The following is a 27558-nucleotide window of genomic DNA, read 5'->3' as shown; positions in this document are numbered from 1 at the left end:
AATGTACTGAAATTGATGATGAACCTGGTTTCTAAAGCCTAGGCTTGACCTCAGCACAAGTAACAACCATGATCTACCCCACATTACGGGCTTCTAAATCCCTGCTCATTTGGAATATGTCCTTGCTTGTATTAATTTACAGCCTTGGGTACTTATGAAACTGATCTAATAACTCAAAGAACAACTGTGTCTGGTTGGCTATATCATACTGTCACCCACAAACAAAAATGACACTCCAGCTTACAACCTTATAATCTTTGAACCTTCCTGAACCTTCCTGAACACATCTGCCAAGACATTTGTTTCACTAGTGATACAAACTGGTGACAGACGACACCCTTGCCTTGTGCCTGTATATAAAAGGAACTACTGAGATATTGCCTGTTCACCCAGAGTTGTGATCCTGAGGAATTACACAAAGATTGAGAGGTTCACTCTAATACTGGTCAGATCCCATACCAAACCAGTACCCTCTGCATGTAGTACCATATCAGAGAATCAGTTGCTTAGAAAAGGGTACCTGTGCTGGCATTCATTACTTTTTGAGATGTCCAAATCAAAGTCATTATCAGCAGAACAAAATCCACTCTTAACAGTCTCCAAATGTATCTTGTTTGGACATCATGGCCAGTGTCCACACCATTCGTATTACACAGTTAGCCAACACTTTACTGAGACCTGTGTGGCCACTCACACCATTCGTATTACACAGTTAGCCAACACTTTACTGACGACCTGTGTGTCCATTCTCACCATTTGTATTACACAGTTAGCCAACACTTTACTGCCGACCTGTGTGCCCACTCACACCATTTGTATTACACAGTTAGCCAATACTTTACTGATGACCTGTGTGTCCACTCTCACCATTCGTATTACACAGTTAGCCAACACTTTACTGACGACTTGTGTGTCCAATCTCACCATTTGTATTACACAGTTAGCCAACACTTTACTGATGAAATGTGTGTCCACTCTCACCATTCGTATTATACAGTTAGCTTAGCCAACACTTTACTGACGACCTGTGTGTCCACTCTCACCATTCGTATTATACAGTTAGCCAACACTTTACTGATGACCTGTGTGTCCACTCTCACCATTCGTATTACACAGTTAGCCAACACTTTACTGATGCCCTGTGTGTCCACTCTCATCATTCGTTTTACACAGTTAGCCAACACTTTACTGATGACCTGTGTGTCCACTACCAGCAATAAATTCAGAGATAACTGTGAGGATTAGACTGATCCTTGCCTGATTTGGAGATGTCTGCTTTTAACAATGTTTGAAAATACAGAGAGATATCCCTTTTATTTGGTAGTTCTCTTAAGACTTGTGTAACAGACCAATCACTTCAGAAGTGACGAGTGTGTAGAATGTCATTATTATGTCACTCTTTCCTGGCACCTTCCTTACAAGACATGGGTTTTAGGGTGCATATATCTGTGATCACTGGACCCCAAAAACTGATCTTGTGTCTTCATGAGCTAAGAACAGTACTACTGGAGAAACCTGTCAACTTCTTCGGGAGACGTCATCATCTTTACAGATCTACATTTCTTACTGAATGTTATTAGCATGTTCCTGTGATTTTTTTTCTTATTCCAAGTGATTTCTTCCTTGCTGCCAAGCCCAACTTGTAAACCCTGCCCTGCTGCTTTTCATCTTTTCCTTCACTTTGCACTGTCCCTTTCTATTATTCTTAGATCCCTAATGCTGAAGCTTGCCTGTTTAGTCTCCTCCAAGATTTGTTCCCCTTCTGCCCGCATCTCCCCCAGGTGTTATCCAATTTCCACCTTATTCTGGGTCACTGCTGCTTTGTGATCAGTTTCCAGGTTGATTCAGTCCTATCAGATTAAAGGTGGCATCATTCTTGGTCAGTTCTTCTGGATAAATTTCTCCAATCATTCATAAAGGATGTATAATGGTAGTGAAGGGCAAATGCTATTTTACCAAATTTCCATTATATATATTTCGGCTAATATGGCATGCAGCTACAAAAGCACTCTAGTTATATGATAAATAAATGCTTTACCTGGGTAATGATCTGGGGGATCACACAGAAGAACAGCACCAATCCCTTCCTTAATCTTTACTTCTCTGCGTTCCTCTGGAGAGAAAAAGTCAAGATCTAGAGAGACAGAGAAAAAGACAGGTTTTCGTTTATTAACAGCTATACAACACTTCACTTTAAGCCCCTTTGTCTTTTTTCCCTTCACTATGGATTTAATTTACAGCCATTTCCCTGTATAAAGAGGCATTTGAGTATCTGATTGTAAAGTGAGCATGTGTCTGTAATTCTGTGCTTTTACCTGATTATAAACTAAATATTGCTACAACTGCAGTCCTTTGGTCTAGGTCATGTCTCATAAGTGTCTTTGCACTTGCCTGTTTACCCATTTAAAAAATAATAATAATAATAATAATAATTAAACAAACAAATAAACAAACAGACAAATACATAAGTAAATAAATAAATACTTAAATAAGTAAATAAATAAATAAATAAGCTGGCTGGCAAAATACAGAGACAGTGAGGCAAATGTTTGGATCTGTTTGCTCTGTTTATTTATTTATTTATTTATATTTGTTTACCAGGACAGTGCACTGATCAATACTAACCGATTTCAGGTCAGCCAAAGGGAAGACCCATCTGGTACCCAATGCACAGTTAAGTCTTACTAATAACTTTAAAACTTAAATTAGTACACTCCTTTATCCTGTACCCCCACCTGCATACAGAATAACAGACAGCTGCAGCTATACTCTGTTACATATACTATATTAAGATCGTCATGTGAAATACATTTTTCAAACATTTTTGGCCATGATCAAATTATGCAATAAGAAATCACATTTTAAGTAAGTCACAGTTATGAGCAACCTCTGTGAGTGTCAGCTCCTGTTACCATAACAAGTTGCATAGTGCTTCTGCCTCAGCACATCACACAGAGTTTCTAAATCTGGGTATTATTCAGTCATTGCCACTGAAGATATACACGGTACTACAAAACCATGATTTGGTAAATCAGTCACGTCATGAAATACACGAGTGTCACTGACAGGATCAATGTAAAGAATGTCTTTTGGTTTCTCCTGTTAGGGGTTGCCACAGCAGATCACCAGTCCACAGACTGACTGGCAGCAAAATTTTTACATTGTTGAGGTACCTGCCCGGTGCCCGACCTTCACAGCAGGCACACTGACAGGATAGATATAATGATCATAAACAGTTTTAAAAGTCAGAATTTTCTCTGTTATGCATTTATGTCAGTTCCTGCTACAAGCCCTCTAAAATGTTTCGGATTTCATATATTATGACAAGAATGAACCCTATTCTTGAGTCAGAGTATGATGAAATTTCATGAAGCTAATTTTGCTTCCATCTTTGATGCTCACCTATAGTGCTCTTCTCAGCATCTACAATGTACCCAAGATTGCCTCCTTCTGCCTCCTTCTGCAGTTCATATGGAGTAATGTCACAGTAGCTTATTTAAGTGTGCTTGGAATTTTTTTTATTAGCCATGTTGCTTCTTTAACTATTAGAACTATCTGAATATCATTTGTTTATATTTCTCAAGATTCTACTTGCATACCCTGATAATTTGTGACTTTATGTCTGTCAGTATGCAGCACATTACATTTGCTAAGTATGGATATTTCAATGATTAATGTTACTTTTGAGTTTTTTTTTCTTTGTCTGTTATACTTGCTTTTCTTGCTTCTGTATTCTTAATTGTTGTTATGGATGATCTCATGTGATCGGGACTTTGTTACTCTCAGTAATTCTTTGTTGTTCAAGTTTCCAGAGCTTTTCAGCAACCCTGTTATTTGAGTGTTTCAAAATCCCCAGTGCAACAGTCTTACCACATTATCGTGCCTTTCAGTATATGGACACTCAGCCATGAGTATATTGCAACCAGCAACAAGATGTGTGCTGTTCTAGTTCTGTACTACAGAACCCGCATTTGTCTGTATGCTCCACCAATGTTCGACTCTTTCCTGTAAGCTGACTTCATTGGCTTTTCATATCATGACATTGTAGACCGTCCTGTCTTGTATAAGTATTATATTAAATCTCAAGACTTTCTTTCTGTTAGAGACATGGGATCTTTAGTTATCACTGACTTGGATTAATACAGTTTCTGCTTTACCTGAGCTGTTTGCCATGTTGATTTTTATATTAAATATGGAGTCCACCTCCAGTCACACCAAAAAGTAGATAACTTTATCTTCATTCTGCTATCAATAACTGAAATGTCGACACCCTCAGCAGTTATAATGCACTTCTGTATTCAAATAGCAGTTTTGTTTGGAGTTGGCAGCACATTTTTTCTTTTACATTTTTGATAGTGTGTATAATTCTCACTAATTTCCTATTTGACTGGCGTTATCATGACCTAGTCATTGTATCTCGATAATGAAAAAAAAAACTGTCTTTCGGCTCTTCCCAGTTAGAGGTCGCCACAGCGGAACTCCGTTCCGCTAATGATTGGCAGTGAATTTTTACAGTGTCGAGTTGCCAGCCCAGTACCCAACCTTCAAAGAACGCACACCCACACACGTTCGCACCTACCTGCATGTCTTTAAAGTCACTTGACTGCAAAGAGGACAATTGTATCTCGATGAAATTCCCATTAATAAAATAATAAATAAAATATTTGATTGGCAAATTGCAGCCCATTGTCATATAAAATGATGCATGTCTACAGTCCTATTGTGTAAAACTGCTTTAATAAGCACAATGATTAATATTTAGTGACATATTAGGATACACGACACAGCATAATGAATTAATAAATTCTGAATACACAGAATAACAGTCAACACAAATAAGATACCGACTGTCCTTATAATGAAGGTCATTTGCAATTAGTTTACCCTATAGCCTATCTAGTGATGTATCATTGTGTCTCAAATTAGTGCTTTTCCAAAAACCTTTAAATCCGTCAGTTTTTTACTATTATTATTCTTATTTGGGGAGGCATACTAGCCCAAAGCATTCCGCCATTTTATAGGATCATGGGATCATAGGAAGTTACAAACTACTTAAACAACAAATTCAAACAACAAAATAATAAAACCTACTTTGGTCATGGACAATTGAACAAATATTACATCTTTATTAAAAGATAAAACTCTAAAAGAGGTAATATCCCAAAAAAATTCAAATATCATATAAGAGAAGCAGAAATGGATTGGATATGCTGGTACACAAGGACTACATTCCCCCGAATGCAGTGATGTATGATGAGATGGTCAGCAAAGCTGATACATATGCTTGTAAGAAATGCTGCATTTGCAAATATGTGGTCAATAAGTTTAATGTGGTCAATGGATTTTATTTTTCATCTAATGGAATATATAACTGCAATACAGAAAATGTATATTTATTAAAATGTGATTCTGAGTTATATTATGTGGGAGAGACTGCAAGATCTTTTAAAAAACGGATTCAAGAACATGTAAGAGACATAATTAATGTAAGAATAGATAGCCCCTTGGGGGCACATTTTAAATGTTTTCATGTATCCAATCCAAATGGTTTGAAAGCCACTATTTTAGAACAAGTGAATTTAGTTTATTGAGAATGTCGTGATGTTAAGCATAAATTATTGTATAAAGAAACACTTTTTATTTTGAAGTATAATACTCTGGAACCTAATGGGTTGAACAAAGAGTGTAATTGGAGATTAATTATTAGATAATTGTTGGTTAATTGATTTAGTGAATGCACTATTTGAGGTTATGTTGATGAAAGATGTGTTACTTTTTGAAGGCTTTGCAGCCGAAGTGCTACGTCCTGAATTAAATATTTGTTCGCTTGTCCGTGACCAAAGTGATTTTTATTATGATCATAGGAAGTTACTAGGCTATTGGCTCTGAGGCTATTACAAGCCTAGCCAGGAATTAGTCCATGTTCCAACGAGTCAGCACCCGATGCCCCTGTCCAACAGGAACACAGATGAAATCCCAGGGGTATATTTTCTGTGCCCATCCAGTTATCCAGGTTGCCCTTAAAAGGAGTACTCTGTTTGACATGGAGATGGAGTCTATTCCACAGAAGGAGAAGTCTCTGGGACACAAATCTACCACACCAAGTCCTATTGATGTCACAGACCAGGTTACTATACTCAAATGTGCTTCACAAATTCCATCCAACATTTTTGCTACATAATTAGTTAGATACAATCAATTTGTTGGATTTGAATCCCATTACTTCTAACATTTGAATTTCATCACTCACCTAAGATACCTGAAGACACTACCCTGCAGTCTTCTTATAATCTCCTTCTCTCCATCCTTACTACCTTCTATAACCCTAATATGAACACCCTCTCTCATACTAAGACATCACTCAGTTCCCCCTCCCTGTCTCTAATCATGTAATTCTCTAATATCGCTTTTAAATATCTTATTAGAATTGTCTTTTTGGAAACCCTTTTTCTGTGAAACCATGTTGTTGATGCATATTAGGTTGTTGGTGTGGGGAGGTTACAGAGGTCTTAACCCCTGAAAAAAATGCCCCTAGAGTCATGAAGTAGGTTGAATCCTGATCATTTTAATTAGTGGGTTAACTGCCCTTCAGTTTAAACAATAGCAATTCATCGGAAAGTCCTTGTAACTTTTCCTTGGACACTGTTAGGTAATGCACAGTGGATATCAATTCCAAGACATGACCAAAGGGCTATCCTTTCCATTCTTTGAGGTGTGCTTTTCACAGAGCATCTGCAATATGCATTTCTTGTTGGGCTTATACACAATAGCAGGTCAAACTCTATAAGGACAGAGACATTCTCTGCAAACACAAGTGTTTTATGTGATGGCTGAGAAGTACACGTTGAAGTTGATATCATTAGTTTCCAACATTTACTGGCCTATCATAGCATGTATTTTATGACATTTATCATATTTATAACAACCAAAATCACTTTCTCAGTCTTACTGATGTGTGCCAGACAGATAAACGCCACTGCGGAGCCACACAAAATGAGCTTGTTTTCTTGCAAAAGCAGCGTCCCAGTAACCGACTCTAACTACAGTCATCCTATAGCACACATGACATGGTCACATGACAGCACTGCGACACAGCAGATTCAGTCATCATCGTTTTTAATTGAAAAAAACTTTTTTCTGGGGTAGATTCTATTGCCATATTATGTCCTTCTTAAGTGACTTCCTTAATGACATGGGGACGTCCAAGCTTTTAAGAATGACTATGGACTGATATTGCAAAATACCATTAAGGTCTTGGTACTGAATATTGATCACAAAGTCGCTACCTTGACTGGTCCAATAGAGACTTATTTCCCCTTCTTGTGAGGCTGGTAGATACTTTTATACATAGTTATTGCTGTTTATTACTAAAATATTTGTTTAGTTCAGAGTATAGGCAATATGCTTATGGTATTGATGTGTTATTTAATGTAGAATCTTTGTTATTTTATAATGCATCTCTTTCATATGATCGAAAGACAATATGATCAAATCAGCGAAAACTGAATCTCTGAGCATTAGACCAGCTTGTCCTCTGGAAGCTGACTTCGCAAAAATGTTTTTGCAGGAGGGAAAGCCCCCTTGTGCCCCCCCACACCCCCAGCCTACTATATATACCAACTCCATGATCACTCCACATTGGGAAAATGGCAGACACCCGAACCCAAAAAAATAGTGGCTTCCAGAGGAGAAGTCAATTCAACATTCTGAGAGTCGATTTTCTCAGATTCGATCATATGGCCTTTTGATCATATAACACAGACTCATTTTATAACCACAGGGTGTTGTTTATGTATAAGAGAACCACTAGCCTTGGAATGCATCTATCTATAGGATTAGAAGCTTTAATGTATAGCTCAAGCTTTTAACCGATTCCATTGAAACATAAATTAAAGCAGTTTGGAATGTTAATTGCATCACCATCCCTGTTAAAAGGACCATCATTTTCAGTTACATCAAACAAGTTAAACCACATTTGGTATTTTACAGCAGGCCTATCTCAATAACTAGGAGTATATGAAACTGGTTAGATACTTATACACAGACTACTTTGCTGACTGTCCACAGTTGAGAAGAAAGGTACATCTATTATGATTAGAAAGATTGTGTTTTGACCTTTTGCTCAGCTACAGCACTTGAGGGCAAGGTATTTTGCAGTCAAGGGCAGTGTAAATCGTTCATAGGTTCATAGATAAGTATTAGGCTGTCTGCCCTTTAAGGCCATTTTAAGCCTAGACAATTTCCCCTCAAAGGTGAGAATCAAACCCTGTACCGTGTGTGTGTGTGTGTGTGTGTGTGTGTGTGTGTGTGTGTGTGTGTGTGTGTGTGTGTGTGTGTGTGTGTGTGTGTGTGTGAGATTGAGGTAAGAACCTTAGTGGTAGAATGTCAATGGGCTCGTCACCTGATGTTCTCCTCCCTATGATAAGGTAATGGGTTATTATCCAGGAGGATGTAATATTTTGGGCAGGTGACTGAGACACTGTATGTTTGCTGTAGCTCACCCTGGCTCCCAAAGTTTTGATTCCATTCTTGGGTAAAGCATTAGGAAAGTATGTTAATTTATTGGGTATTGTGGACATGCACTCTTTGTTGAGACTCTCTACTTTGTTAAATACTTACCACTCTCTCAGATACTCTTGAGTCCCTACTTCATTATATACTTACCACTCTCTCAGATACTCTTGAGTCCCTACTTCATTAAATACTTACCACTCTCTCAGATACTCTTGAGTCCCTACTTCATTAAATACTTACCACTCTCTCAGATATTCTTGAGTCCCTACTTCATTAAATACTTACCACTCTCTCAGATACTCTTGAGTCCCTACTTCATTAAATACTTACCACTCTCTCAGATACTCTTGAGTCCATACTTCATTAAATACTTACCACTCTCTCAGATACTCTTGAGTCCCTACTTCATTAAATACTTACCACTCTCTCAGATACTCTTGTCCCTACTTCATTAAATACTTACCACTCTCTCAGATACTCTTGAGTCCCTACTTCATTATATACTTACCACTCTCTCAGATACTCTTGAGTCCCTACTTCATTAAATACTTACCACTCTCTCAGATACTCTTGAGTCCCTACTTCATTAAATACTTACCACTCTCTCAGATACTCTTGTCCCTACTTCATTAAATACTTACCACTCTCTCAGATACTCTTGAGTCCCTACTTCATTAAATACTTACCACTCTCTCAGATACTCTTGAGTCCCTACTTCATTAAATACTTACCACTCTCTCAGATACTCTTGAGTCCCTACTTCATTAAATACTTACCACTCTCTCAGATACTCTTGAGTCCCTACTTCATTAAATACTTACCACTCTCTCAGATACTCTTGAGTCCCTACTTCATTAAATACTTACCACTCTCTCAGATACTCTTGTCCCTACTTCATTAAATACTTACCACTCTCTCAGATACTCTTGAGTCCCTACTTCATTAAATACTTACCACTCTCTCAGATACTCTTGTCCCTACTTCATTAAATACTTACCACTCTCTCAGATACTCTTGAGTCCCTACTTCATTATATACTTACCACTCTCTCAGATACTCTTGTCCCTACTTCATTAAATACTTACCACTCTCTCAGATACTCTTGAGTCTCTGCTTCATTAAATACTTACCACTCTCTCAGATACTCTTGAGTCCCTACTTCATTAAATACTTACCACTCTCTCAGATACTCTTGAGTCCCTACTTCATTAAATACTTACCACTCTCTCAGATACTCTTGAGTCCCTACTTCATTAAATACTTACCACTCTCTCAGATACTCTTGTCCCTACTTCATTAAATACTTACCACTCTCTCAGATACTCTTGAGTCCCTACTTCATTAAATACTTACCACTCTCTCAGATACTCTTGAGTCCCTACTTCATTAAATACTTACCACTCTCTCAGATACTCTTGAGTCCCTACTTCATTATATACTTACCACTCTCTCAGATACTCATCATACTCTAGAACTGAAAAGTGGTTTCTTTCCAAAGAACATGCCTATTTCATTTGAAGGCTGACCAATGGACCAATTTTCATAACAGATCATGGCCCATCACTAATACATTTTACTGTTTCAGGAAGATTTGGAGAGACATTGGACATTGAAGCATGTATTTTGCAGGGGGACTAGTTTTTAAAAACAAATATGAAGAGTGGATGCATTACTGGTTCACCCTTTCTGAGGAAGGTCATGTGCATTATAGTTTAATTCTAATTAATTAATTTACATTCATTCAAACATTAGGACATTAATTGATGAGCAAAATTGGCCATTATGACACCCTGGAGTAGAAGTAGATAACAGGGAAACAATGCAGACCCCTCAGGTTTAAATGAATTATATTCTAGATGTTAACAAATAAAGCAGGTGAAAAACAGACATAAAGCTAGAGTTCTTCGACAACATGCTTATGATGTAAATGTATTTGGTGTTGTGTTCTCTTTCTCAATCTGCTGAAAGATTAATTAGCAGCATTATTGCACCTAGTACAGGTAAAGTTGTTACCTTACCTTGTGATGATACTTATTCTATTCGTACAAAACTATGTTACCCTTTATATAGGGGGAATGTAGAATACAGCAGTCCAGGAGCACACAAATCACTAATGGTTTCAGTCAAAATACCCTCAGTTTCTGAAGATCAAAGTGTAAGGTTGTTAACCCCTAGAACAAAACAGAAAGTTGAACTAGTCCTCAGTAAGCTCTCATCTGGGAATTCGCCACTTGCAGATCAAACAAGTTAGTCTTCCATTTTAACAACTTGTCAAAAAATATTCTGGAAGATAAAGATTCCCCCTTCGGCCTAGTGACAAGCAGTTATCTCACCTGTATTAAAACAGGTAAAGAATCCATTTCAGGTAGTATAATAGATACCAAAATCAGTATTAAATCATGATTATAAATTATTTTTGTCCATTATGACATCTAGGCTGGCAACTTGATTGCCTGCATTAGTATGTAGCTATCAAACAGGGTTTGTCATAGAGCAAACTGCCTTTGGCAGCTTAGTAAGAACATGCCTGTATGCTGACAGACTCAAAACACCATTGCTGTTAGGCAGCCTGGATGCTGAGAAAGCATTTTTATAGAGTCAGATGCTAGTTGCTGCTCACACTGAGCAGTAATGTTTAGACAATATGAAGGATCCACTGCGAGGATTAAAATGGGAACTGCCCCCTACTACTTTTTGTCTTATATCTTAAACCCCTGCCAGAGAAACTATGAGCCTCTTCTATTTCAGAACTTAAAATAGCAGAAGAGGAGTATAAAGTGTCTGTTTATGCTGATTATATGTTTATTTACTATCCTAATCCAGAAAAAGACATATCCCAGCTGTTCAATATTCTTGAAGAGTTTGCAGGGTGCACTTTTAGGTTATAAGATAAATGTCCAAAAGACTGATTCTTTTAAAATAAATTAATATCCCTCGGAGGCATTATAGGTTCATAGGTTCAAGTGTGTATACTAGGCTAACAACCACTAAGACCTTTATAATCCTAGCCATGCAACCCAAATGTGACCCACAAATTTGATTTATATATAGGGTGACTCACTGACTTCCTCTGTCCACCACAGACATAGATGCCAGACCAGGGGGTGAATTTCCAATTAACCATCCATTGGTCCAAGTTGTGCTTAAATATGGACAGGGAGGAACTCTGCTTCACCTGGATGGGGACCTGCTCCAGTGAATGGGGATTCTATGAGAAACATGTCCTATTTATGTCAAAAGCAAAATTTAGCTCTTTAAATTTAGTAGTTCTGATGTTATCTGTTTTGTGGCTGCGCAACACATTCATCAAAACAGGGTCAAGGGATTCCTTGTATGCCAGGCCAGACAAAGATCACCTCTCAGAAGTGTATCCAATACTGAGAAAATAGACAGGGCTTTGAGGCAATTAGCATAGGACATTGCGTTGACTCCCTGTATTCTTCTGGTAAGGATCCTTTATGGACATTGTAGTTACTGCATGTGTCTGGTCAGGTACATACCGAAGGGGGAATTATACTCTATGATGGGTTTGATAAGGGCTGAGTATAGTGGTACGATGGCCTGTTTGGACCTAAATGCCATGCCCTTACTTATATGTTGAGCAACATAGAACAATTTTCTTACTACCTTGGACACATGTTTGCTGAAGGCTGGTTTGCTATCTACATGACTTGAGATCCCTGGCCAGTGAATCAACTTTCAGGGGTACTTTACTGAAGATGTAGTTACCAGGGATGACCGACAAAAAAACAGAAAACTAACTAATGATCCCTCTTGTCAATAGAATGACAAGTCCTTTTGTGTATTTCCCAACTCAGATTGACAAGGTAAACACCTCCTATCACAAGATGAATAAACCCAGTCCACCTAATGTAAAAATACAGTAGAAGAGACCCACAAGTACAATGCTACCACAAAAACAATTTAACAGCTAGCTAGAAATGCCTTGTTGAAGGCATTTTCAAGACAGTCTTACAGCGCAAACAGTGAGAGGAAGAGCATTTTGTTTTACAAAAAATTACATTGAAATACACACAAAAAAGCAGGACATAGCGGTGGTCACTCAAAATAACTTAAGCAAGTAAAATTTTGCAATTAAGGGTACTTGACATTTTTCTGAATGGCCCACCTACAAACAAAACACTTCTGAAACACATGCTAAGATAAGGAGCTTTGCTGAGCTGTGAGAAATTGAGCAGGAAACAATATGCAGTAATGGATGTTTACTCAAGATCAGTACTAGTTTGTTGGGTGGGCACTCAGTGTCACTTATCTATGGAAAACAATGGGTAGGAAGAGGGCTTAAACACCTTATACAACAGACAATAGCAAAAGCAGAAGTGTCAATTTTCAGACAGGGATGGATAAATAAAATATCTATGGATGACGTTATCTAATTCACTACAAACCTTGATTGAGGACAACATTTGCAATTAAGCCAGAAATTAAACCAGTATTTGAAATAATGGCAAATGTTATGCTTAGATATGAGATGGAGGGTACAAGAAATTAATTGGTATATTTTCCAACTGGTGTTTTATCAGACGCAGGGTCTTCTTTCTTTTTTATTTTTTCAGTAAATACCTAAAAGTGATAAAATCATGGCATGTGAGATTTGTTTGGGCCAGAAGAAAGCACAGAAAATCTATTAATTTCATTTTTCTTACTACAAGAATGGGAGGGCTGAGTTTACCTGACCACAAGGCATATCTAAAAATTATAAATTGGAAATTCTTTCTTGTTTTGACTATGACTACATTTTCCCCAGATGGAAGAGTACTTTCATTATGTTACTGGGGAGAGGGGTCTATGACTTTCTTAAAATTGGTTCAGCAAATTTATATATTATTCAGTCAACTATTGTAGAAGAGATATAGCAGCTGGTTAGTCAACTTTTTAAATAAGGAAAAATCAGAAGGAAGGAAAATGGAGTACCTCCCTGGACTTTCTCTCCTTTTATTGCCCAGCCCTATCAAACTTCGTGCAACTCTATGCTAATCTTACCTCACTCAGATCAGCTGATAAAAGCTTGCTCAAAGTTATCAAAACCCACAACTCTTTTAGTAAATCTTTATGCAGTTCCTCCATAGCAAAAACTTGGAATTCTCTTACCCAGCATCTACTATCTACACCCAGTACACATAGCGTCAAACAGCTCCTTACTAATTATTTCTCCAATCACTAGTTATACTCCTGTACATCCTCTGGCTAAGCAAACACACTACCCTTCTTCTGCCTTTCTACCTATTCTAAGTTAATGTTGTTGTTGTCTTTCAGATTTTCCCGGTTAGGGGTCGCCACAGCGGAACTCCGGTCCGCTAATGATTGGCAGTAGATTTTTGATGAACGCCGAGGTGCCAGCTCGACGTTCAACCTTCAACGAAGGCATGCCCTTTTTTATGCATGTCTTTCGAATGCCCACCCAACCATGGGGAGGACATGCAGACTCCACACAGGAGGCACTCCCCGCACTCCAGCTGAGAACTGAATGGGAGAACCTCTTGCTGTGAGGCAACAAAGCTACCACTGCACCACCGCGGATAAACCTATTCTAACTTAATATTGATTTAATTTATTGTTTTGTCTTGATGGCATACTTGGATTATTAGATTGTTTGTCTTTATTGTATCAACTATTACTCGCTGCATCTTTACTGTACTATGTAATTATGTAAATTTCTTAGTAATCTTTTTGTATTGTAAGATGTAAAGCTGACTATAAATATCATAATCTTTACTTTGGGGGCATTTCTCCCTGGGTCTCCACTGAAAATGGGCTTAGTTTTCTTGCCCAGTCGGACATTATCCGCTTACCAAATGTAAATAAATAAATTATTGAGGGATAGAGAAATTCTAGAAAGTAGATGTAGTATAAACTGGAAGCCAGCCACCACGTAAAAGACAATTCTTTATTAAAACAGGAGAATAAGCGCTTTCGCGTGCATCCAGAAAGGCACGCTTCTTCAGATTCAATAAATGTTAAAAGAATCACATTAATATATCTAAAAGCACTGATTAAATTGAACCCAGGTTAACCAATGCAGTTCAGTTATCACTTATTCAATTAATTACTCCAGGGTGTAACTTAAAAACACTTAGTATTACATTTCTTCTTAAAGTCATCAGTTTCAAATAATACCATATATACCAAAAAAGTTTATATACTGTTAATAGCAAATATAAAATATAGAATTTAATGCATAACAGTCCTATGTATAATCAAATATAATGTTAAACATGTTTATTGATATCATAAAAAATATATCAGTTGAATATCTAACTTAGTGGTAGTTGTATTGAAACTTTATAGAAATCAAAATAGCAATAAAACAACAAATATATACTTTTAACGTCTTATGCCAGTGTTGGCTTATATAAGCAAATGTTAGAGGCAATTCATAAATGCAGTTTGTTCATGCATAGAGTCTACCCTTGATCATATATATAAACTCATATTAATTCTATGTGAAACCATTATAAAAAATATATAAATATATAATGTAAAAAATGCAAGATATAAAAATGTATACCATAAAAACTACTATCTTTAATTTCATTCAGATGTACATTATATTTATCTGTCAATTATCATATCTTCTGTTTTATGTGCACATAACAATGTAGGTCTTGTCAAAAACACTACAGTCACAGAGTTTTCTGTATAAATATAGGTATATTATTACAAATGTTTTAAACCTTAAAAATTTCATATATCTAATATCAAAAGGTTCATTATATAAATGAAAGAATTTTTGGCTAATAAATCATCATGTCATTAACTTCCATTTTTATATATATATATAAATGTATATAAATATAATACCTTATTGACATATATCTGTTCATATAAATCAACTGTTAATATTATTAACTAGTTGTGTATATAGTTATAATGATTTTCATATAGTCTAATGAACTGCATACTAATTTACAAAAGAAGAAGAGAGAAGGGATAGAACTTATCAAACTTTAACCATATTGACATGGTAATATGATCATGGCCATCATTTCTAGATACAAATGGAAATTTGATTAATATCTACGTTTCTTTAGGTATGATCTGATACTCACATATGTATTCAAACCTGGATAACTTTGTGCCCTGAATTTAAATATCCAGTCTAGCTCTAAATTCTCCAAATCATTAAAGTTATCACCTTTCCTAACATTTAGTTCTCTTTTTTGTAGAACTCTGAAACAGAATTTATGTTCAGGGAAATCTGTGACATGTTTGGATAGAGCATTGCTGTGATCAGCTTTTTTGATGGCATATATATGTTCTTGTATTCTGTCCCTAAATCGTCTTGTGGTCATGCCTATATAGAATGCCGGGCATGACTCACAAGTTGCCAAATAGATGACATTACTGTCTTCACAGTTTGCAGTGCATCTAAATTCAAAGTTAAACAATAACTCAGGATGAAAGAAACTCTTCTCTTTTGATATCCATACACAAGAACTACATTTTCCACATGAATGAGTGCCCATATTAATGTTATTATGTAAACTTATTATTTTATAGGGTCTACTAGATCTTTTTTCATTACAAAGTATTCTTTTCAGATTCTTTGAGTTTTTATATGTAAAGGTGGGTCTCTTACCTATCAACTGTTTAATTTCACCATTCGTTACCAAAATAGGCCAGTTTTTTGAAATAATATCAATTATCTGTTTGTTATCACTGGTATAGGTGATTATACATCTGACATAACTTGAATCCCTTTGTGAAGGATTTCTGTTATATTTATATGAAGAATTCCAAGCTTTATGGACACCAAAACAGTTGGAATGTCTGTAGTTCCTATAAACATTATTTTCCTGTGTGACTGAATCTTTTATGGCCGTGACCATATCTGAATTATATCCTCTTTCTTGAAAAAATATTCCTAGCTTGTTAAATTCATTATTTCTTTCATCTAATTCTTGACATATTCTGTCTATCCTAACATATAGTCCCTTCACTATATTTTTGAAAATAAACCTTGGATGCATACTATCGTATTGCAACAGATTGTTTTTCCAACATTCTTTCCTAAATAATGAAGTTTTTAGTCCCCCTTGTCCATCTTTTTTAATTTTTAGATCCAAAAAATTAATATCAGAAACTGAATGTTCAATAGAAAATCTTAAAAAGTCTGTGGTCTTCTCTAGGTCCATTATAAAGCTTTGTAGTTCATGTACAGTTCCATCCCATAACAAAAGTATATCATCTACAAATCTGTAATATAGAAGTATCTTTTTGTAACTGGGGTGTGTGAATAAGCTTGTAGTTTCCCAACTATATACAACAAGGTTGGCATATGATGGCTACCCCCCACTGTTGCATATAGAAGAGCTCATTGAATGTCATGACATTATTAGTTAGAACTATTTCTAATAAAGTATTTAGTAAAAATTGTTCATTACTGGTAAATTTCCCATCCTTGCTTAATAATGACCTAATAGCCTCCATTCCATATAAGTTAGGAATTGCAGTAAACAGACTTTTTACATCTAGTGTGACTAAAAGATGTGCCTCTGTTACAAAAAAATCCAAATTCTTAATGTTATCAATTAATTGATATGAATCTCTTAGGATGGTAGGAATGACCGATACTAATGGTTTTAATTTCTTCTCTAAAAATATAGAGGCATTTTCTGTTAAATTCTAGAAAGTAGCCCCCATCTGAGACATTAGACTCAGCATGTACCAAATGGTAATATTACTATATAGGAGGATTTTTCCCTACAATTTGTAATTAATGATCAGATAATGAATCTGTATAAAACTCTTTAACAAGGAAAGTAAAAATCTAAATTCCAAAAAAACAAGATCTCTGTTAAAAATTAGAGATAAGGTCTTGGAGAAATGGCTAATTGGCAAATCTACAACTAACAAACAAACATATCTAGAACTATGAAATAAAGCTAAAAACATATTAGACAGGACAAAATAAATTACTATAGCAGTGTCCAATCAAAAAAATCAAAGAAACCAACAAAAATTCTGGGCGACCATCAAAAAAAATCCTACAGCCAGGACAAGCTAGTACTCCCTCTCCAGTAGTCACCAATACTAAAGACAACATAGACTCACAATTTAACAGGTACTTCACTGAATCCATACTAGCCCTCAGAAACAATAATTGTTCTTCCCCTACCCAGACTCATATAGTACCCACACTAGATCCCAATAACTTCTCTTTCCGACCTGTCCCAATAAACACTGTAGTTAAATATCTCAAAAGGTTTAAACCTACTACACTTGCTGCCAACTATCTACCTGCCAAATGCCAAATAAATCACTGCAGAAAGAATATCCCATCCAGTATCCATATTAATAAATCGATCTATCTCAGAACACCAAGGCCCTAAAATCTGGAAAGTATCACATATCCCATTACATAAAGGTGGAAACTCAACACAATTGTCAAATTACTGGCCAACAGCTACAGTATCACCGTTACCAAAATTACTTGAGAAGTGCATCCATTCACAAATCTTGAACTATTGAATAGCTAATAATTTTCTAGCTAACACTCAGCATGGTTTCTGTAATAATCATAGCACTATCACCACCCTTGTTAACTTTACTAAAATTATTAACCACCGTTGCAATGATGGCAATTTAGTTTCCTCCATCTTTCTTTTTCTGTTCAAAGCTTTTGATACTGCCTTCCATTCTAAACTCTTAACTCCACTCTCAGAACTTGAACTTAGCCATTCTGTACTTAGTTGGTTCCAGCAATATTTAACTGGATGCCAGAAAGCTGTAAAATAGCAAAATATTCTCTCTTCATTACTGCCTGTAACCTTGGGAGTTCCACATGGATCTATTCCTGGCCCTCTCCGTTTGATTGTTGTTACTAACAATCTTTATACTGCCAGCCCACTTGCCTCCATAGTTCAATATGCAGATGTTTCCACCCTGATTTGTGCCACTCCAACACTACAAAACCCCCCAAAAATCACCCATTAGTTATTTAATGCTGTGGAATCTTGGCTAAACAATGCACAACTTATACTTAATCCTACCAAAACAAAGCTCATGCTCTTCTAGCTGCAGAGGCCCACCCGCCATTCAATATCTCATCATTAAACCATAAAATTAGTTCTCCAGTTTTCCAAACAAAGTTACTTGGAGTGGTCATTGACCATAATATAAAATTCGACATACACATATCACAGGCCATAAAAAAAGTTCAGAAAAACCTAGGAACCCTGTACAGAAATCAATACTTTCTAAATAAATCTTCAGTGGCCACTATAGCAAAAGCCTTCCTTATCTCTATGCTACTATACGCCTCACAAATTCTTACCAACATTAAGAAATCTGACCTAGAAAAACTCAACATTTTCTATAATAAAATAGCAAAGTTTGTCACAGTAGCAAATTTCACATCTCATCATTGTTAGGCTTTAAAACAACTATCCTGGCTCGAACTGACAAATCTACTTCCTTATAATCAACTCACCTTTGTCCATTGAATGCTAAATCAGCCAGAAAAAAATACCAGTACTTCAAAATCTACTAATACACTACTCCAATAACAGGATATTGTGTTCCAGTAACAAATCCTTCCTAAATGCATCCAAACCTAACAATGCAGCTAGAGTTTTCCTTTACCCCAACTGCATAGCCAAAACTTGTAAGTCCATAGCATTAAATATCAGAACAACTACTACCACTTCTGACTTTAAAAAACTTCTCACATCACACCTATCTGAATCCTGGACCTGCTTTTGCACAAACCTCGGTTAGGAAATAGATGTCTTAAGGCAGCTAAAGGAACTCAGTCTGTTATTTTTATATCTGACTAGCATACCTCTATTAAGCATATGTAGACTTAACTTTCTTTTCTACCTACAATCACATAACTGCTATTCTCTGTATCCTATCTAGACTTTATGATTGTATCAGTGAAATGTAAAACATTTATTGTCATTGTGTACTTGTATCTGAGATTGAATCAATATTTGTATCTGTACTGTACATATGTATGCTACGGTTATTTATAAATGTGGAGTGTTTTTCCCCGGGCCTCCAATGAAAAAGGACATTTTACATTTTTACAAACAAATGTAAAATAAAGTAAAATAAATAAAATTAACATTTTGTGTAAGGTCATAGATAGTTGCCCAGAGTTAATTAACTGGACATCATTAATTAAGAATCAGGACGGACCTGCAGAAGGGGCAAACTGTCGAGACCACATAAAATCTTTAATTTGTAATGACAGCATTTTACTGACAAATACTGGGTAATGTGGGATGGACAGTATAATACTGGAATAGGTAAAGAATCATGGTCTAGGTTCTTAACTCCAACCCAAGTATGCATCAAGACTGAGAAAATGTAGATTATTTAGCTGGAAATGTCAGTACAAATATCAATATATTTACACACAAGTCAAGATCTTCGCCAGTGGCTGCGGCACTATGTTAAAGGTATAATAATTATGCCTTGCGTGATTAGCTGTACTAATTTTGGGGTTCTCCAGCACTTTCATTGTTAAAAGGCAAATTGCAAAATAAGTTTGAAGGAAGCTGGGAGAATAGGATGAACGTATCACTTGATCTTTTTATTTTAGGGATTATTAAGGATCAGAATATTACCAAAGTACACCAACTGGTCATCATTATGCTAATACTCTTAGCAAGGAAGTGCATAACTAGAAGGTAGAAACAGGACCCCCCCACACACACACACAATGCAAGATTTATTGACTACTGAAAAAGGTTAGGAATATGGAATTAAGTTAACTAGTGGTCCAACAGTTGATATTTACCAGGTTAAATGGTCTGTAGTATTCATAGACAGAAGAATCACAACAGTGATGGGCTGGCTGCTAACTTATTTGAAAACAAGCTATTTTAACTGTATCCAGGACTGAGTGTCAATATATTAGTAATTCTTTATATAAATGTCTTTTTTATGAAGCTGTATTACATTTGAGTTTGAATTTACTTGTCAGTGATGTTCTTTGTTATCAAATGACAGTGCTGTGTGATATTGATTTTTATGAAGTATGGTTTATTAAAGATTACCTCTCTCCTGGATCAGCACCAGTGTAGATTACCTTCTCTCCTGGATCAGCACCAATGGCCTCCAATTCAACACAACAAATTACGTCTCCATGCTTTCTGGCACTTCCCAAACATTATAATGCCCCACCCCCCAGTATTACTGATAATAAATAACTCTGACTCACCTTGATCCCCACTCTATGATACCTCCATAATCATGTATTCTCTACCACTTGTAAGTCCTAAACCATACAAAGTAAGTATAAAAACAAAACATCATGTTATAAGTATCATGGCAGTAACAATTAGAGGTGAACAGAATAAAATAACAACTCCAAATATGATAAAGAACTATTTAAAAAACTCTGTATGAGTGCACCTGAACTAAAACATTCTAATTTGTGACAAGTTGACAAAAATGTCCACTATTGTAAGAAATTCTTAAGATTGAGGCCAGCCTAAAAACCTTTTAACTATATTACCCACTTTTGGATAATTATATGCCTTACTTTAGTAACATCGATGGCTACCATCTCAGTCTTTCTAACCTCTGGAATCAGACGTTCATGAACCCTCAAAGGAGGTGAACCTCTTTTGTTCAAAGACCTCGTTATAACTCTCTTTGTAAAAAGCAAAATTAAATGTAGCAAGTTAAATTGTGGCCCCAAAAGTATAATCATCCCCACAAAAGTAATGAGTCTGTTTTAATAATTTTCCCAGGCCAAAGCTTATTACATTTTCCTTGTAGCCTTTCACTAAGGGGAAGTAACTTGGAGTAGTCTAAAAAGGTATTTCTCTAGGTCCCTGTTTTGTTGGTGTTATACCTCCAACAACCAGACAAAACTGAAGGAAATAAAGAGGATAATTTAGTCAGACTATTAAAAAAAATAAATATTTGAAAGACATTGCCATCCAAAAAAAATAAATACATATTTTTTTTTATCTTTTTGCACCAATCACCAGCTGGATCCCTCTGGGCGACATCACAACAGGAATGGCACTTTAGAGAGATAACACAATAGTACATTTATATATATATGATTTTGAAGACTTGTGCTTAATTTCCCATTTACCGGCTAAAGTATATATTTCTGCACTTGTAATGAAACAAATTAGTCTGTTTTTGTTTCACAGGTGATCTCATGTTTTGTATTTAATCTTCTCTTTAGTGGCAGTCTAATTATGTAAATCTATAGAAGTCTCATAGGTTTGAACCAGTTTCTCTATATGTTCAGATATTGTATGCCAAAGGAAAATATAGTATGACCTTTGTTTTCATTTATCCATGCCTAAGCATGACTGATGTAACTTCCAAAGCTTTGTTTCTCTCATCTGGCCTTGAATAATGACTTTGTTTTTGTTGAACAAATGTCTTCTCACATGTCAATTTATTTCTATATGGGCAGTTCAACTGTATGTTTTTAGAAGGGGAAGACATTTGCTCTGGCCATCCATTCATAATAATCTGTTTCAACTGTTGTTGCAATGCTATGTCTTCTTGAGTGTATTTCTTAAGGTCACATTGCTTATCAGCAGACATACATGACTGCAAAATAAGTCAAAGTACTTCTACATCCTTTTCAAGCTGATTTACTTTGTGTTTCCTTAGGTATACTCAACTGATTATATCAGCAATGGGCATTTACCTTCCAGGATTTCTTTTGGACTTTTAGGTTGTATATTTTCAGGTTTAACAGCATTATCTGCAGCCTAGCTGGAGATTTTTACAAAGATTACTTGAAAATATTTTGTAGTGGTTTGCAATTTGATTCCACAGCAAATGTTTTGCCACAGATGTTAGTCATGTAATGTTTTACAACAGTAAATAACTACCCAACATTTCTTTGCCTGTCTGGGCATCTCTTCTTTGCATTTCTTTTAAGTATCATAACACTTGCTCTGGCAGTCTAGCTCTTTGTATTAACAGTGTACCCAAACCTAGTTGACAGGCATTAAGATAAACCATCAGTGGTTGAGACATATTTTAAAATGTTAAGGTTGAATTTTCTTTATCAAGTCCTTTCAGCATTCCAAGTCATTTATATTGTTCTGAAGACCAAAGACAGTTTGCATTATGTTCAGATAACTCCTGGTGCTGCCATAGCTAATAATTTGAATATGTACTTGATAATAAAACATTCTTGGGAATTGCATAAGAGCACAAGTTTGGACTGAGACTGAAATGGGTCCAGTGAGATTAGTGCCCTACCCTAGTTAACAAATTCAAAATAAAAATAAAATAAGGTCAGATTTATCTCATGTTTTTTTACATGCTAACCATATCACTACCCCCAACATCTGGTCTGAGACCTTTTGATATCTAACCTGTACTGACCCTGGAAATTACAGGCCTGTTAGTCTCACTAGTAATATGGGAATGTTATGGAACATATTAAATGAAAGGTAATAAACAATGATATATTAGCACTTACACCGCTACAACCACACCAGTTTGGCTTTGTGAAAGGCAAGCCATGCCTACTCAATCTGGTTGAGTTTTTTTTTTAAATGGATACTAAGGCCATAGATAAGGGAGATATACTCCACACTGTCTACCAGGACCTTATCAAGGCTTTTGACACCACACATAGTTCACTGGATAGGTAACTGATTATTTGACAGAACCCATTCCATGACAGTAAATAGTCTTTCCTCTTTACAGAAAAGTACTGTCATCTCTGTCAGATGCTGCAGGTTTTGGGCCCCCCTCCTATTTGATATATACTTCTCTGGCATGAAATCTGACATCAATATACCATGGTTAACCAAGATTGCTGATAACTGCAAACCAGGAGCAGTTATCAAATCCCATTCTGATAATTAAATTTTCCAGCAAGGGCTGACCAAACAGATATTTGGCATGTTAATCATGGACTTACCCTCAAAGCCAAGAAATGCAGTATAGGTTTCTTTTTGTAAATCTAGCATTAGTTCCACTTACAATATACATCATAGTCCACTGATATCTGACACAGTTATTAGGAAACTGAGTACCCTTGGTAACACTGATCACCACATGTAATTGTTAGAAAATCCTTCAACTTTGCACCATTTATCATCTGTCATATTTCCTCAGTATCCAAGCAAGTCACACAGCACCAGCCTTAACAATTGCAGGGCCCAATTTGGACAATTTTGGTGGGGCCCATCAACTGACTCCCCATCTACCACCCCATTGCTTCCTTCACTCGCTGGGCTCTTGAACTTAAAACTATTTTAATTTAAGTATCATTAATGTATGCTATTACTGCGTATTAAAATCAAATAAAATAATGCGTGTATGTATTACCTTAATTAAATCAGAAGTAAACTACTGGACTCCTTCATTACCCACAGATCCAACATCTCCTCTGCTCCTTTCTACATGGTCTTCTTAACTTGTTCAGGCATACTGCAAGGGTCATGTTTGATGGGACACTGTGGCCCTGTCTGTACATGATACTTCATCAGGTGGGTATATCTTGGTTTACCTGTAAACATCCCAAATTGCTGTAGTACTGCCTGAAGTCTTATTAACCATGGTAGCAGGAATATCCCCCCAAACACACACACTTTTTTCATGTATTTTTTTCTTATTGTCTCTCTCTCTCTCCTTCCCACATTCCCTTCCCCACATTTGGTTCACACCTTACTCATCTTTACTTCCCATGCCCAACTCTTGCACACAGTACAAATGCTTTGGTCTTTGCATATCTTTTTCTCGTTAGAACCATTACGATGTTATGATAGTGTACAATTCCTCTTCTCCCGTATTTTCCTGACTAAATTCTTGATCATGGCTACTCAGGATTGTGTACATTTATGCTGCATATTATCCTGACATATCTCCCTGCATACTTCCTCTTACATTTCCACTGTTGCACTGATATTGATTAATTTTTTTTTCTTTTCAGTTTGCTGAGCCTGATAATGGTCTAGGTAGAGCAGTGACATGAACGGGTTAACAAACTTTAAATAAATAATATAAAATAAAAAACATCTTTGTAAGGTAAGTGCGCTACACACACTACACCATCTTTGGGTGGTGATGCAAACAAACAAACAAACAAACAAACAAACAAACAAACAAGCAAACAAACAAACAAACAAACAGACAGATTTTTGCTTTTAAGAAACATCTTCATTTTGAAATGTGAACCCTAGTTATGTCTTTTGACTCCCCACAATCTCCAGCTCCCTCTTCTCATGCTTTTTGTCACTGGATACCAAGAAGTACTGGACCAGTGATTCAGGGGCTTGCACTTAATAGCTGTGGGAAGACTGAAGGCCCAAAAGAAAAAAGAAAATAACTCTAACCTCTATTATACATTCCATATTATCCCTTTCTTCCTGCACTTGTTTTGACTGGTTTGATTTCCTTACACGTTTAATTCTCATACCTTGTTACCATCAATGTGTTTCTTCAAAATCACATAAAGCAGAAGTTTTTCAGCATGTGTAACAATGATAATAGCAACATTCTCCTCCCTCCAATTTAAACATCCTCACAATTCTACTTCTTTACCCCATCTTTCTTCTTTTGCTCACTCTGTTTAAGCACCCCCTTTCATACTTCTTCTCTGATCTTCAATATGCTTCTTACCTACTTCCTTACTCCCCTTCTACTTCTACTTCTACTATCCTACCTCTCCTCTTATCACCTACAAGTCAAACCCCCCTCTACTTTCTACCAACCTCCACATACACCGCTGCTAAAATCCAAAATCGACACTACTTCCTATATTGCCCTACCTCTTTCTCCCCTCCAACTGGCTCCTCCACAAAATCAAAACATCCCCTCATACATGCAATCTCCCACACTCTAAGCAGAACTCCAACCCTTCACTTCGCTTCTCCTCATTGGTGACATTCACCTTAACCCTGGACCAGTCTCCAAACCCTCCAGTTCCACTACTAGTAAACAGCCTCCAACCCTTTTCCCAAACTCACCCAATAAACACCTAACCCTTTTCTCTAGCAATATTCACAGCATCATGAACAAAATAAGTGAATTCCATGCTTGGATGGCCCGCCACTCTCCTGACATAATCACTTTAACTGAAACCTGGCTCAAACCCCACATCACTGATACAGAATTCCTCACCCCAGGATATAACATCTTTCGCCTAGATTGTGCTAGTAAAAAAGATGGAGACATTGCCATTCTGTATGCTGACCACCTAAATCTGTCCCCTCTACCTAAGCCACACTCTTCTTTCCACCCAGCAGAGCTCCTGATAGTTAATTTCTAAGCTTAAAAACCATAAAACCATAACAACTGCAGCAATCTACATACCCCCTGGAGACAGCATCCCATTACTAGAACAAACTCTTGCATGGTTCTCCCATAACGTAACAAATGAAACCACACTGTTAGGTGACATTAACATTAATTGGCTGTCTATATCCTCCAAACCATCCAGCTCCTTCATTAATCTGCATGGTTTTACTCAACTTACCACCATGCACACACACCTTAACAAACCTACCAACTTATCCTCTATCATTGACTGGATACTAATCTCCAATCCTGACTGCTACCACCCCCCTGAAACTCTACCCGACTCCATCAGTGACCATTTCCCAATTTCAGTCCAGAGATATACTCCCCCCACCTCCAAAGACCACAAAAAAAAAATCAAAGAATGCTAAAGTCTCTCTAACTTTTTCCCTGAAGTTTTCAATAGCATGTTCTATGCTATTAACTGGTCTTTCCTATCTCACCTTCCCCTAGATGAAGCAGTATTCACATTTAATTTGATATTTCTTAACATACTCAACTCATTCACCCCCCCCCTTCAAAAAGTAAGAGTAAAATCCCACTACTCCCCATGGCTATCCCAGGCCACACGAACTCTCATACACAAAATGGAAAAAGCCTGGAAAATCTGGACAGAGACCAAATCTCCAACCCACCTCCAAGCCTACAAAGAAATTTGTAATCTGGATAAACACGTCTTCCTTGATGAGAAAAAAAATTTTTACTTAAAACCACAAACATCTTATCAAAATAACCCCAAAACATTCTGGAATAGTGTCAATCAAATCATCCACCCAGGTAATCTCAATACTCCTAACCCCTGCCCTGATAACACTCTCTTTGAAACAGCCACCTTACTTAACACCTACTTTACTGACAGTATTAGTAAACTAATTCCTAATGCTAACTCCTCTAATCTTGCCACCCCCCTCCAGTTCCAACCAAAACAACTCATTTTCACTCAAACTGTATCTACAAATTACATTAAACACCTCGTCTGTAAACTCAATCCTTGCTCGACTTCTATGGATGACCTTCCTCTATTCCTACTTTTCTTAGACATGCTGCAAACTCGATAGCCCACCCGTATCAATCCTCCTCAACAGTTCTCTATCCGAATCCACTGTCCCCTTACTATGGAAACAGTTCTTTATAATACCAATTCAAAAAGGAGGTAACTCTACTGACTTTGCTAACTACTGCCCCATAGCAATACCCCCCATCTAAGATATTAAAACAATGTGAAACAAATCATGAACTATCTGCTACTTGAAAACTTACTCATCCCTACCAAACACAGATTTTATCCTAACCACAGTACCTCTACTGCCCTCATCTCCTTTTCACACTCCATCTCCCTTGCTAGAAATAGTAACAAATTGGACTCCTGTCTCTTCCTTGACCTCTCTAAAGCATTTGACACTGTCTCCCACTCAATGCTTCTCTTCAAACTACCCAACCTTAACCTCTCTCCCTCAACAATCTCCTGGTTCTCCAGCTACCTCTCCAACCCGGCATCAGTCAGTAAAATGGCTCACTGCTTTATGTCCCTTCCTACTCATTCAAATGGGAGTCCCTCAAGGATCTATCCTTGGCCCCCTTGCTCTTCAACATCTTCACAAACCACCTCTCTACATCCTGTCCTCTCTACTCTCATACAATATGCTGAAAATTCTATATCATCTCTACTGATCTACACACCCTCACCCAAAATTCCTTCAACTCCATTGAAACATGGCTCACTAACAATCAACTTATACTCAACCCAAAAAAAAAACAAGCTAGACAATTCCTCTCCAA

At 36.7% G+C, this 27558-nt stretch overlaps 1 protein-coding gene across 2 annotated transcripts in view; it reads right to left on the bottom strand.

Moving 5' to 3' along the window:
• Positions 1 to 27558, bottom strand: part of CNTN1 (contactin 1) — a 1190489-nt gene that overhangs the window by 475266 nt on the left and 687665 nt on the right. For both annotated transcript variants that reach the window (XM_044087442.1, XM_044087443.1), the window contains one exon: positions 2039 to 2134. In XM_044087442.1, coding sequence (XP_043943377.1) covers positions 2039 to 2134 — 96 coding nt within the window. The remainder of the gene's footprint in view (positions 1 to 2038; positions 2135 to 27558) is intronic.

Source organism: Protopterus annectens, chromosome 11.part0, assembly GCF_019279795.1.
Source record: "Protopterus annectens isolate FY-2018-M chromosome 11.part0, PAN1.0, whole genome shotgun sequence".
NCBI classification, from domain to species: Eukaryota; Metazoa; Chordata; order Ceratodontiformes; family Protopteridae; genus Protopterus; species Protopterus annectens.
The sequence above is the reverse complement of the archived record's forward strand: the minus strand, read 5'-3'. Positions and strand labels throughout refer to the sequence as shown.